Genomic DNA, 15047 nt, shown 5'->3' with positions numbered 1-15047 from the left:
CTCACCCACACTCACCCTCTCTCTCCCTCTCTAGCTCCCCCTCCCTCTCTCTTGCCTTCCTCTTTCTCACTCTAACTTTGTTAATCCCTCTGTCTCCCTCTCCCTCTCTCTCCCTCCCTCCATCCCCGTCTCCCTTCCTATCACTCTCCCTCTCACTCCCTTTCCCTTCCTCACACCTCATTCATTCTCTGATTCAATGCAACACATTAAACAGTCCAAGTTACAACATAACACACACACACATTTTTTAACGTCTCTCAGTATTAACTTTTCATGCACTCACTCACTCTCTCTCTGTCCCCCTTTTCCTCCCACTCCCTCTCTCTCCCTCTATCATCTCACCCTGCCTGTGTGCCAGCCGTGGCACATACACTCACAGCAGCACTACAGCTCTTAACAGGTCGTTAAAAGACTATTTACATGCTAATGTGGCCTTTATGGGAAAAATTCGGAAAAATATATTCTAAACAATATGTTTTTTTTCTCCTTTCAGATTATTAAAACAACAACAAAAGAAAAAGAAGTTAAGGTAAATACTACTTTGCCACTTAGTTTAAAATTTGTTCAAAGTTCATACCTTACAGTCCCCAAAAATATTTGTTAGTTCACAAACCTTCTTAATTTACATTTGTTCATAACAACATTTCAGTATAACTTATAAGATGCAGAGATGCTTGAAAGCAAGTTACCATCAAGGGAATAGCAAATTTAATAGCAAATCACAAGGTAAGCAATGCTTACCAAATATTGCTTTTGCTGTCTTGCACAATTTATGCAAGCCAGTAACTACTTGGAACTCTAATGATCTGCATTATATAATGGACCGTGGGGACGCTTTATATCTCCAAATGCATTCTATTAACAAAGAAACACTTATGCATCCAGATGACCTGCCAAGGTATATAGACCACAATCAAGAGATATATTCACTTTTGCTACGGAATGCTTACTACGGTGATGTCCTTAAACGTTTTGATAAAGCCTACCCAGATATTAGCACAGCATTAAATGTTACTATTAATAAGCACTGTGGTGTTCTACTTTGTATGAATGTTTATGTAATAGCTATTTTCAAACATATGCAATCATACTTTGTATTTGATTCACATAGTAGGGACCATGAAGGCATGCCTCATTCAAACGGAACATGTGTTACAATTGCATTTAATTCGTTTGAAGGGCTAATTCAATATGTTATGAAACTAGCATATAACTTTACACATCAGGCTGAGCAATGTGTCCAATTTGAATTAACACCAATAGATATAAAAGTCATTCAAAGGAAATCCTTTACAAAAGCACTTACTGTGCACAAAAAAAATAGTCACCTACCGCAAGAAAGAAAAATTTGGGTACATACTACTGAATGTACTCCTAATCAGACGATAACATCAACATCAATGTCTTCTGATGATTTACAGAATAAAAGTAAGGGAGGGAATAGCAATAGCAATCATTTAGCACAATTACCAGGTAATAGTAAAGCTATCCAGGGAACAAATAAACAGTCTCGGAAAAGAAAAAGGGATTCAAGTACATGTCCAACTACAGTTGTACAAAGAAAAAAAGTTAATACAGCTGAAGAAGACATTACCAACAGTCAACTAAGTGCTACTGATAATAACATACCCATCTTCACGCAGGGCCAAAGACAGAAACGAGGTAAACAAATCCATACAATCATTCGCAAATTCCACCGGGAAATATTGCATGGCCCAGAGTACATTTGTACTCTTTGCAATCAACTGTGGCATAAACAAACTTTGCTAAATATACGCAGTGTTAGCCAATCCGAAATTTTCAACACGTGTAACATTAGTAACAAGAAAACAAATTTTATTTGTAAGACTTGCTATTATTACATTCGCAAAAACAAAATACCACCATGTTCTATTGTAAATGGCATGGGCTTCCCAAATGTACCAGTTGAATTAGAATTATATGATTTAGAAGAAAGATTAGTTTCACCTAGGATACCATTCTTACAAATTCGGAGTCTGCCACGCGGTTTTCAAAAATCATTATCAGGTGCAGTAGTTAATGTACCTGCAGATGTTATGACAACTGTTACCATTTTACCAAGGCAAATTAATGACGCCATGACAATCCCAGTGAAATTAAAAAGGAAATTAATCTATAAATCATATACACATTATGAGAATATTAGACCAAATACTGTAAAAAAGGCAGCTACATGGCTAGCTAAAAATAGTACAATGTTTAATGAATATGGTGTTACGATTAACCCTGACTGGGAGTATATACCTCCAGAAATAGAATCTCACAATGAGACTTCTGAGACAAACAATTCATCTGATAGTTCTGACAACATAGAAGCTGGGAATTTGGATACTATGTTAACAAATGAAACTATTACTAGTAATTCGCTGAATGTGTTAAGTTTCGCTCCAGCTGAACATAACACGCCAAGAGGTTTATATGAGGATAAAGATTCAGAGTTTTTGGCTTTCCCTACTATTTTTTGTGGTGAACGAAGGCCTAACAATAAGGAAAGACACATACCGGTACATTATAGTACTATTTGCCAAGCAGAGTTAAGGAGTTATGATAGAAGAGTCGCTAAATCTATTACTAATGTCTTTTTTAAACTGAAGAAATTACATATTAAGCAGATCCATGGTAAAATCAACATTTCCATCAGAAAACATTTTACAGATGGGAATAAAATAACTGCTAAAGACATTAAATGTAATATTGCCAATGTTTTACAGTTTAATGAGGGGTACAAAGTATTAAAAACTATACGCAGTTCACCTCCATATTGGGAAGGTTGCAAAAAAGATATTTTTGCAATGATAAGGCAACTTGGCATTCCCACTTTCTTTTTGACATTATCTGCTGCTGAAACAAAATGGCACCATTTAATAAATATACTATTGAGAGTTAGAAACTTAAAGGAATGTACAGAGGAAGAATTCTTAAACATGTCTTGGGAAACTAAAAGTAAATTAATACAAGAAGATCCAATAACATGTGCAAGACAGTTTGACTATCAAGTTAGGAAATTCTTTAATTGTGTTTTGCTGAATGGCACTAATCCAATTGGGGAAATAGTAGACTACTTTTACAGAGTCGAATTCCAACAAAGAGGTTCTCCACATATACATGCATTACTCTGGGTAAACAAAGCACCATTGTATGGTGTTTCACCAGTGGAAGAAGTCAATAGCTTTATTGACAAATATATCACTTGTCATAAGTCTGAGAACCCTGTTTTACAACCGTTAATAAATCTACAAAGGCATGGTCACACCAAAAATTGCAGACGTAAACAGCAACGGACGTGCAAATATCAATATCCCAAATATCCAATGTCAAGAACGCTCATATTAGAGCCATTAACACTTGAGGAGACAAATAACCAATGGCAAGATAATATGAAAATAATACATGAAGCTATGAATAATACTACTTTTAATACACTTTCTTTTGAGGAATTTTTAGACTTCATTAAAATGGATGATAAAGAATATATTACTTCTATACAAACTAGCTTACAAAAAACAACTATTTTTTTAAAAAGAACACCAGGCGAATGCTTCATCAATAACTACAATAGTACTCTTTTAGAAGCTTGGCGAGCAAACATAGACTTGCAGTTTATACTAGACCCTTATGCTTGTGCAGTCTATATTATCTCATATATCAGTAAATCGCAAAGAGGAATTAGCAAACTTCTAGCGCAAGCTGCTAAAGAGGTAACAAGCAATAGTAATATCAAAGATCAACTTAAACACATAGGAAACAAATTCCTCAACTGCACAGAAATTAGTGCTCAAGAAGCAGCATATCTAATTCTTCAAATACCATTACGGAAAAGCTCACGATCATTTGTATTTATTAATACTAGCCGTCCAGAGAAAAGAACTTATTTAATGCGTGATATCGAAACTATTAATAACTTGCCCGAAAATTCAAATGACATTCAATGTGAAAATATTATTATTAAGTACTGCAAACGGCCACAATCATTAGAGATGTGCACGTTAGCAGACTATGCGGCTAATTTCAACTATGTGAAGAAAAAAACACATGGGAAAGAAATAAATGATTGCGAAGATTTACTTGCAGAACAAAACTTTTACAGCTCAGATGAGGAAGAATTAGAAATAGAATGTAGTGACGGAAATAAACAACAACAGAAACATAATTATGATTATGCTTTAAATAAGCGCAGACAAGGGAAAATAATACGCTTTTGCAGATTTAGCAAAAATAATGAACCAGAAGAGTATTATAGAGAAATATTAATGTTGCACTATCCATGGAGGGAAGAAGAAAAAATACTAATCAACAAGGAAACTTACTATGATAGGTATCTGGAAGTTAAAACATTTGTTGACACACAACTAAAAATCTATAACAAACAGCATGGCGAACTTACAAACATTATTCATGAACAGTCTCATGAAAATGTAATTTCACCTCCTCTATCACCAACTGTTAATATACAGACAGCAGACCAAAATCCAGAACATAATAATAGATATGATTTGGCTCTAGATTTAGGAATTAGAACTACAACTGAAGAACAAAGCTCAACTACGTTATTTTACCCAATGAAAAATACCAACAACTTATGCAAAACTTAACGGAAGAACAACTTAAATTTGTTTACCATCACTTGCATTGGTTTAAAACTACAAGCACTCCATGCTATACTTTTTGCACTGGAGGGGCTGGTGTTGGGAAAAGTTTTGTAATATCTGCACTATATCAAACTTTACTACGCTACTATAACACTAAGGCCGGTGAAAATCCTGATAATGTTTATATCTTACTTACTGCTCCAACAGGAAAGGCTGCCCATAATATTAATGGCAAAACACTGCATAGCACTTTCAAAATACCTGTGTCGCAAAGTTTGACTTATAAACAACTGAGTCATGAACATAGAACTGCTCTACAAATGGAAATGATGCATGTTAGAGTTGTTATTATTGATGAAATTTCAATGGTAGGGCACAATATGTTGAATTTTATACATAACAGGCTTCAAGAAATTAAATCATCTAATGAACCATTTGGAGGAATTTCTATTTTAGCCATTGGTGACTTTTACCAATTAAAACCTGTATTTGACAGATACATTTTTCAGGATTCTACACAAATGTATGGTCCTTTAAGTGCTAACTTATGGAAAGAACATTTTAAAATTTTTGAATTAACAAAAATTATGCGCCAAAAAGAAGATCTACAATTTGCTGAATTACTAAACCGATTGAGAGAAGGCAAGCATACTGAAGAAGATATTTCACAAATTAAGCAAAGGGAAATACAACCTGATGAGACTTTATTAGAAACAATTCCATATATCATGTCAACTAATCTAGAAGTTAATGAAATTAACAAAAAGGTTTTAGAACAACATTGCAAAGATTATCCTGTCTACATAACAGTAGCAAGCGATACTGTTAGTTCTGATTTGTCTGAAAATGTGAAAAAAACGATTCTTAAGCAACTGCCCAAAGATCCACAGAAAACAATGGGCCTTTCACATACATTACACATTGCCTTACAACTTCGTTATGATTTAAGTTGCAATGTGGATGTCAATGATGGTTTAACAAATGGCGCAACTGGTGTTGTACAATTAGTTGAATTGATTAACAATACACCTATTATTGTTTGGTTGTTATTTGACAATCCCACTATAGGACAAACAACCAGACAACAATATAAACACTTATTTCATTCACAAATACAAAATACATGGACACCAATACATGCTATAGCTAGACATTTCCAATACACTAAGAAATTTATTACCATTATACGGAAGCAATTTCCTTTACGCCAAGCATCAGCACGCACTATACATCGCACACAAGGTGCAACTCTCGAACCACTTTATATACACTTTAATAACAGCAAAATTCATCATTTGCATTATGTTGCTATTAGCAGGGCAAAATCAATACAAAATGTCTATGTACACAATTTTGATGAACGTAAAATTGTAGTACATCCACAAGTTAATGAGGAAATGCACAGATTAAGGACAGAAATGCCACTTGAAATACATATCCCACAGTTACATACATACAGTGCACATTTCAATATCATTGCACACAATATAAGATCACTACAGAAAAATTTTTCATCTATGGTAGCGGATAGGAATATATTACAAGCAGACATTATTTGCTTAACTGAGATCAACACTACAAGAAATGCTACAGCTAATGATTTCACGATAGAACAATATCATCACATTATATTTGATAAATTTCATACATACAACACAAACCATGGAATGATTATGTACTACAAAAAAGATTTATTTATATTGCCTATTTATGAGACACTTGAAGGGATAGACATTTTACATTTTACTCTACAGATTGATAACACAGATTACCTTATTATTATTTTATACAAACCACCCCTAAAAAGTATAACTTCTCTTTTTGATTTCATCACAAATATTACGGATTTTTACCCCACGCACAAATTGATTATTATAGGCGATTTCAATGTGGATGTATCTCAACTAAATGCAAACAGCAAGCAATTACTTGGATTCTTTGAAACAAAATTACAATGTCAACAACTCATTAACAGTTACACAACTAACTACCAATCCATTTTAGATCATATATATACAAATGACCAACTACACAACTATGGTACTTTAGAATGCTATTACAGTGATCATAAACCAATATGGGTTTGTATTTAACATGTTATATCACATTTTCTATTTCAGATGATGTCTATTGAAGAAATAATGAACATTAATACTGATGACAACAAACCATACCAGAAACCAATAAGAGTTAATGTCATCAGCTGCTCAGGGAAAACTACGTACAAAAATGCTAAACAAGAGCAGAAAATTTTATTCCATTTGGCTTTAGCAGATAAAACTGGAACAATAAAATGTACTTGTTACCAAGAAAATTTATATGAGCAAACGAAAATAAACTGTGGACTACTGATACGAAACTTTATTATCAAAAACAAAACAATTTTAATTACAAAGCAAACTAAAGTAACCAAATTTCCCGCAATGACAATCGAGGAGGGCCTGATCCAACAAGCAAACAACATTTTGCATCCGCCTGCACCATCGGCTTCTCCCATCAAGGAAATAAAACGGGCAAGTCTAAAAAGCCTGATGACTGTTTCAGGGACAATAATTGCCGTAAGTATGAACACAAACATGTTATCATGTCAACTAAAAAAAACTATTGTCTCGCTTTTGAAAAGTTGGACTTATTAGTATTGTAAATGACATATCTTATGTATTTTTGACTTTTAGAAATTGCAAGTCTAAATAGTCTGATGACTGTTTCAGGGACAATATGTGCCAGAAGTATGAACGCAAACATGTCATCATGTCTACTAAAAAAATGCATAGTTGGCTTACACACAAATTACACATTTAGGGGCCCGATGTAGGTAGCCCTTTACCGATCCCAATCGGCCAAAAATACCGATTTTGGGCCGTTTCCGATCGGTAAAGGGCTATTGAGATGTAGGGGCACATTTTAGGTAACTTTAGCAAATCTGTATCATTACCGAATCGGTACATTTACAGATTCAATAAAATTAACGAAAATGTAATGTAGGTAGGCAATGTACCTTCTGCACATGGCTTACAGAATCGGTATTTTACCATGGAATACAAATCCAGGGTAAAATACCAATTGCGGTGTGCATGCACATGTGTGCATGCACACCTATGGCATGTGACAGGCAGACCTGCCCTTAGGGCAGGTATGCTTGCCACATGGCACCTGTGCCTTTTTTGGGGGTGCCAGAGGGTGTCAAAGTGACACCCCCTGCACCCTTCAGAATTCTTTAATTACCGATTCGGTAAATACCGAATCGGTAATGCCTAATCATTCCTATGGGCTTCAAAGCTTCGGTATTTACCGATTCGGTAATTAAAGAATTGTTAAGGATTCGGTAATGAATCCAGATGTTGGGACTTACATACAAAAATGGGATTTACCTACATCGGGCCCTTTGGAACTTCACTAACAACCTCAAAAAAGCTTGCATTAGACACTCTTTCACACTATGTAGAAAGTAAGAGTTTTGGGAAATATAATAGGCCAGTGCTTTGGGGTATAGTACAAATTCAAGTACTCTCCACAAAGCCAATTTTCAAAAAAAATAATGCACTATGGTAGAAAGTATGTTCATTTGGGTCGTGAAATATAATACATTATATTAACATTCATACAACGCACTAGTACTATGTGTTTTTACTGTCACTATTTTGTAGAATTGTTCTTTTTGGGTTTACCAAAAGTACGCAAATACTGTCTTTACATCAATGCCTCACCCAAAGTCAACATCACTCACCCTCAACACCCAACCCTCACTCTCCCTCAACACCTCACCCTCAACAATTCACCCTTAATGCCTCACTCACCCTCAATCTCACTCACCCTCGATCACCCTCAACACCTCCTCCTCACTCACCCTCAATCACCCTCACTAGCCCTCAACACCTCCCACTCTAAAACTCTACCCTTCTCCCTCAAATACTCACTCACTCTCACTCAACACCTCAACACCTCAGCCTCACACTCAACATCAATCACTCACCCTCACTCAGCCTCATCCTTACTCACCCTCAACTTCTCACCCTCAATAACCCTCAACACCTCACCCTCACTCACCCTCAACACCTCACCCTCAACAATTCACCCTTAATGCCTCACTCAGCCTCAATCTCACTCACCCTCAATCACCCTCAACACCTCCCACTCAATCACCCTCACTCACCCTCACTAGCCCTCAACACCTCCCCCTCAAAAAGTCAACACTTCTCCCTCAACTCCTCAGTCACCCTCACTCTCACTCAACACCTCAGCCTCACCCTCAACACCTCACCCTCACTCAATCAATCACCCTCACTCACCCACACTCACACTCATCCTTACTCACCCTCAACTTCTCACACTCAATCTTTCACCCTCAACACTCCCTCACTCTCACTCACCCTCAACCCCTCACCCTAACTCTGCCTCACTCACACTCACCCTCACGTAACACCTCGTCCTCACTCACCCTCACTCACCCTCAACTCCACCCTCACTCACCCTAACCCTCAACACCTCACCCTCAATCACTCACCCTCACCCACACCCTCACTCATGTCATCAGGTCTACTAAAAAAATGCATACTTGCCTTACACACACAGTACACCTTTAGTAACTTCATTAACAATTAAACAAAAAACACGCGTTTTGAAAACTATAATATGGCAGCACTTTCCTGTATACTACAAATACAAGTACTCTCTACAAAGCCAGTTTTTTCAATAAATATTGCTATCATTTAGGAAGGATGTTCATTTGGGTCGCTAAATATAATACATTATATGGCCATTCATACAACGCAATAGTAAGATGTATTTTTACAGTAACTATTTTATACAATGCTTACTTTTTGTTTAGGAATAGAACGAAAACACTGTCTTTACCTCAATGCCTCACCCTTAGTCACCCTCACTCATTCTCAAAACGTCACCCTGACTCACCCTCAACACCTCACCCTCAACACTTCAGCCTCAACGCCTCACTCACCCTCAATCTCACTCACCCTCAATCACACTAAACTCCTCACCCTCACTCACCCTCACTAGCCATCAACACCTCCCCCTCAAAAACTTAACCCTTCTCCCTCAACTCCTCAGTCAACCTCACTCTCACTCAACACTTCAGCCTCACCCTCACCCTCACCCTCACTCACCCTCAACACCTCACCCTCACCCAATAACTCACCCTTTCTCACCCACACTCACCCTCATCCTTACTCACCATCAACTTCTCAACATCAATCACCCTCAATCTCTCACCCTCAACACTCACTCACTCTCACACTCAACTCCTCACCCTAAATGACCCTCACTCAGCCTCACTCACACTCACCCTCATCGTTACTCACCCTCAACTTCTCACCCTCACTCACCTTCAATCTCTCACCCTCACCCTCTCACCCTCACTCACCCTCACCCTCACTCACCCTCACTTACATTCACCCTCACCCTCACGTAACACCTCATCCTCACTCACCCTCACTCCCCATCAACTCCTCACACTCAACACCTCACACTCAATAACTCAACATCACCCTCACTCATGTCATCATGTCTACTTAAAAAATGCATAGTTGACTTACACACACATTACACCTTTAGTAACTTCAATAACTAACTCAAAAAAATTAGAATTATACACTCTTCACACATAGTAGCAAGTACTAGTTTTGAAAAATATAAGATGGCAGTGCTTTGGTGTATACTACAAAGACAAGTACTATCTACAAGGCCATTTTTTGCAATAAACAATTCAATATTTTAGAAAGGATGTTCATTTGGGTCGTTAAATATGATACATTATATAGCCTTTCATACAATGCACTAGTAATATCTGTTTTTACAATCACTATTTAATAGAATGCTTTCTTTTTGTGTAGGAAGAGGACGCAAAAACGGTGTTTATCAATGGGCAAGATACCCCACTCAAATCCATTACAATAAAAGATGCAACTGATGATATAAAAGTGACACTGTGGAGAGAAGCGTCACTATTTAAAATACATCTTGGCAAATATGTTACCCTGACTCACGTCACTGTACATGAATTCAATTGCCAAAAAATATTGAATACAACGCGCCATAGCAAAATGGAGGTAAGCACAACAAACAAAAGCTTTTGCAATTATCTCTTTTCAGCCACTCTTGGAATTTCACCCAGTCTTGCCCTTTCACCCACTCTGCCCCTTCCACCCACTCTGGACATTTTACCCACTCGGGACATTTCACCCACTTGGGACCTTTCACCCACTCGGGAGCTTTCACCCACTCGGGACCTTTCACCCACTCGGGACCTTTCAACAACTCTGGCCCTTTCACACACTCTAGGCCTATCACCCAATCTAGACTTATCACCCACTCTAGACTTATCACCCACTATAGACTTATCACCCACTCTAGACTTAACACCCACTTTCATCCTCACTCACCCTCAACAACTCACCATCAACACCTCACCCTCATACTCACTCACCCTCAACACCTCACCCTCATTCACCCTCACTCACCGTCAACACACTATCACACTACAACAACAAACAAATACTTACCACCACAGCAACACTTCACTCACCCTCAACACCTCACCCTTAACTCCTCGCTCACCCTCAATCTCAATCATCATCAATCACCCTCAACATCTCACACTCAACACCACTCTCATACTCACTCACCCTCACTCACCCTCAAAACATCACCCTCATTCACCCTCACTTACCGTCAACACACTATCACACTACAACTACAAACAAACACTTACCACCACAGCAACACTTCACTCACCCTAAAAACTTCACCCTTAACTCCTCACTCTCACTCATCCTCAATCACCCTCAACACCTCACCCTCACTCACCCTCAACGCCTCACCCACACTCACCCTCACACTCAGCTTCTCACCCTCAGCCTCAACACCTCACTCTCACTCACCCTCAACGCCTCACCCTCAGTCAACCTCAACACATCACTCACCCTCACTCTCACTCAACCTCAATCACACTCAACACCTCACCCTCAACACCTCACTCACCCTCAGCCCCTCACCCTCACTTACCCTCAACTCCTCACCCTCACTCATCCTCACTCACCCTCAACACCTCCCCCTCATTCTCACTCACTCTCACTCTCACTCACCCTCATACTCACTCACCCTCAACACACTATCACACTACAACCACACACAAAAACTTACCACCACAACACCATTTCAATCACGCTCAACACCTCCCCATCAGCCCCTTACTTACCCTCACTCTCACTCATCCTCAAGCACTGACTCACCCTCAATCTCACTCACCCTCAACGCCTCACCCTCACTCACCCTCAACACCTCACCCTCACTCACCCTCAACACACTATCACACTACAACCACACAAAAAAACTATTACCACCACCTATCACCCACTCTCGACCTATCACCCACTCAAACCCTATCAACAACTGTGACCCTTTCACCTACTCAGTCCATTTCACCCAATGTGTCCCTTTCAACCACTCTGTCCCTTTCACCCACTATAGGCCTTACACAAAAATAAAGTATACAAATTTAAAAAATAATTGTTGCTTTTGTTTTCTCTCAACAGGTAACAGCCCCACCAGAGGAAAAGATGGACATTCTAATTTATGGTGTTGAAAGCTCTACTGAGCAAACGAGTATTATCACAATAAAAGTGACAAACACAGACGAATATCAATCGATGCCCATCGAAAACGAGATCTTAATTAAATGGTTTATGTTAGATGAGGAAGTTGACAACATCGGAGATGCCCTTGTCCATTTTTTGCCACAAACTTTTGAAGTTGTCTTTTGTAATGGGCAAATCATAAAGATTCTGAAAGAAAAAGACGATGAAATATGTTCTGACTAAATTTTGCATGTTGCCAGGATATCTTTTTTTTGTACAAAGTTAAACAATAAATATTTGTGTTTTTTTTTTAAAAATAAAAAAGTGTGGAATACAAATTTTACACCTTCTATGGTAATTTTTTCTATACAAAAGGCAAATTATAACTAATACACTCAATTTATACAACATAGTCACACCCACATACAACATTCAGCCAATCCATTTGACATTACAAAAACATATACAAAATACACATACTTTGTAGCTTGCACGCACTACAGTATTATGTATGAATGAGACTGTTGAGCTAAATACGCCTGTGCTGGTGCTGAGTTATGCTGTGTTGTTGAGCAATGTTACTGTGGGGGGCCGAATGTTAAGGTGGTATTGCTGCGTGTTGCATTGGTGGACATCACAAATTAGGTTGTTGGGAGAAGTGCAACTGTTGTTGGGATGAGTTATGCTGTGGTGGTAATAGTTGAACACTAACACAGCACAACTCATCATCAACACATCACAACAACAGCATTAGGAAGCACCACACTAACAACACTCATCAACACACCAACATCACTCTACACCACCACAACAGCATCATTCTACAACAACAACATACAAAAACACAAACACACTTTAATTTAAAATAACGAGTCACACATGCAAAACACTCACATTTGCCAATCACACCCTCACTCACACTCACTCACCCTCAACTCATCACCCACCCTGAATTACACTCACTCACCCTCAACACCTCACCCTCACTCTCCCTCAACACCTCACCCTCACTCACCCTCAACACATCACCATCACCCTCACCCACCTTCACTCACCATCAACACCTCACCCTCACTCACCCTCAACACTGCACCCTCAAACACTCAATCACCCTCACTCTCAAAACCTCTCCCTCAACGCCTCACCCTTAACCCCTCACTCACCCTCACGCTTAACCATCCTCAATCACCATCAACACATCACCCTCAACGCCTCACCAACACTCACCCTCAGCCCCTCACCCTCAGCTACAACACGTCACTCGCACTCACCCTCAACACCTCACCCTCAACAACTCATCATCAACACATCACTCACCCTCACTCTCACTCATCCTCAATACTCTCAACACCTCACCCTCAATACCTCACTCACCCTCAGTCCCTCACCCTCACTCACCCTCAACTCCTCACCCTCAACACCTCACCCACACTCATCCTCACTCACCCTCAACAACTCACCATCAACACCTCACCCTCATACTCACTCACCCTCAACACCTCACCCTCATTCACCCTCACTCACCGTCAACACACTATCACACTACAACAACAAACAAATACTTACCACTACAGCAACACTTCTCACCCTCAACACCTCACCCTTAACTCCTCACTCACCCTCAATCTCAATCATCATCAATCACCCTCTACACCTCACACTCAACACCTCACTCTCATACTCACTCACCCTCACTCACCATCACTCACCCTCATTCACCCTCACTCATCGTCAACACACTATCACACTACAACTACAAACAAACACTTACCACCACAGCAACACTTCACTCACCCTAAACACCTCACCCTTAACTCCTCACTCACACTCACTCTCACTCATCCTCAATCACCCTCAACACCTCAGCCTCACTCACCCTCAACGACTCACCCACACTCACCCTCACACCCTCACCCTCAGCACCTCACTCTCTCTCATCCTCAATGCCTCACCCTCAACGCCTCACCCACACTCACCCTCAGCTCCTCACCCTCAGCCTCAACACCTCACCCTCACTCACCCTCAACGCCTCACCCTCAGTCAACCTCAACACATCACTCACCCTCACTATCACTCATCCTCAATCACACTCAACACCTCACCCTCAACACCTCACTCACCCTCAGCCTCTCACCCTCACTCACACTCAACTCCTCACCCTCACTCATCCTCACTCACCATCAACACCTCCCCCTCATTCTCACTCACTCTCACCCTCACTCACCCTCATACTCACTCACCCTCAACACACTATCACACTACAACCACACACAATGCCTCACCCTCAGCTCCTCACCCTCAGCCTCAACACCTCACACACACCTCAACACACTATCACACTACAACCACACACAAAGACTTACCACCACAACACCACTTCAATCACGCTCAACACCTCCCCATCAACACCTTACTTGCCCTCACTCTCACTCATCCTCAATCACCCTCAACACCTCACCCTCACTCACCCTCAACGCCTCACTCACCCTCATAGCCTCACCCACCCTCAACACCTCACACTGACTCACCCTCAATCTCACTCACCCTCAACGCCTCACCCTCACTCACCCTCAACACCTCACCCTCACTCACCCTCAACACACTATCACACTACAACCACACAAAAAAAAATTACCACCACAACACCTCTCATCACCACTGCAGCAAACAAAGGTCATACAATCAAAACATGTACCCTTTTAACAGTCACACACACAACAACAGCTATCAATGGCCACTTTCACCAGGCATACACACACAACAGTCATCAGTACTGCAGTACTATATCTAAATGAGACTGTTGGTGTGCAAAATACGGATGTGGAAGTGCAGAGTAATGCAGTGT

The 15047-nt window shown here is 39.8% G+C and overlaps 1 protein-coding gene across 1 annotated transcript; it reads left to right on the top strand.

Moving 5' to 3' along the window:
• The first annotated feature begins 6549 nt into the window (after positions 1-6549).
• On the top strand, positions 6550-12496 carry LOC147662926 (uncharacterized). The gene is made up of 3 exons (XM_086950792.1): positions 6550-7168; positions 10460-10675; positions 12161-12496. The coding sequence occupies exons 1-3, from the start codon at positions 6731-6733 to the stop codon at positions 12443-12445; spliced, it is 939 nt and encodes a 312-aa protein (XP_086806918.1). The 5' UTR covers positions 6550-6730; the 3' UTR covers positions 12446-12496.
• The last annotated feature ends 2551 nt before the right edge of the window (positions 12497-15047 follow it).

This window comes from Lissotriton vulgaris, unplaced genomic scaffold (assembly GCF_964263255.1).
Source record: "Lissotriton vulgaris unplaced genomic scaffold, aLisVul1.2 SCAFFOLD_11099, whole genome shotgun sequence".
Classification (NCBI taxonomy): domain Eukaryota; kingdom Metazoa; phylum Chordata; class Amphibia; order Caudata; family Salamandridae; genus Lissotriton; species Lissotriton vulgaris.
The sequence above is the reverse complement of the archived record's forward strand: the minus strand, read 5'-3'. Positions and strand labels throughout refer to the sequence as shown.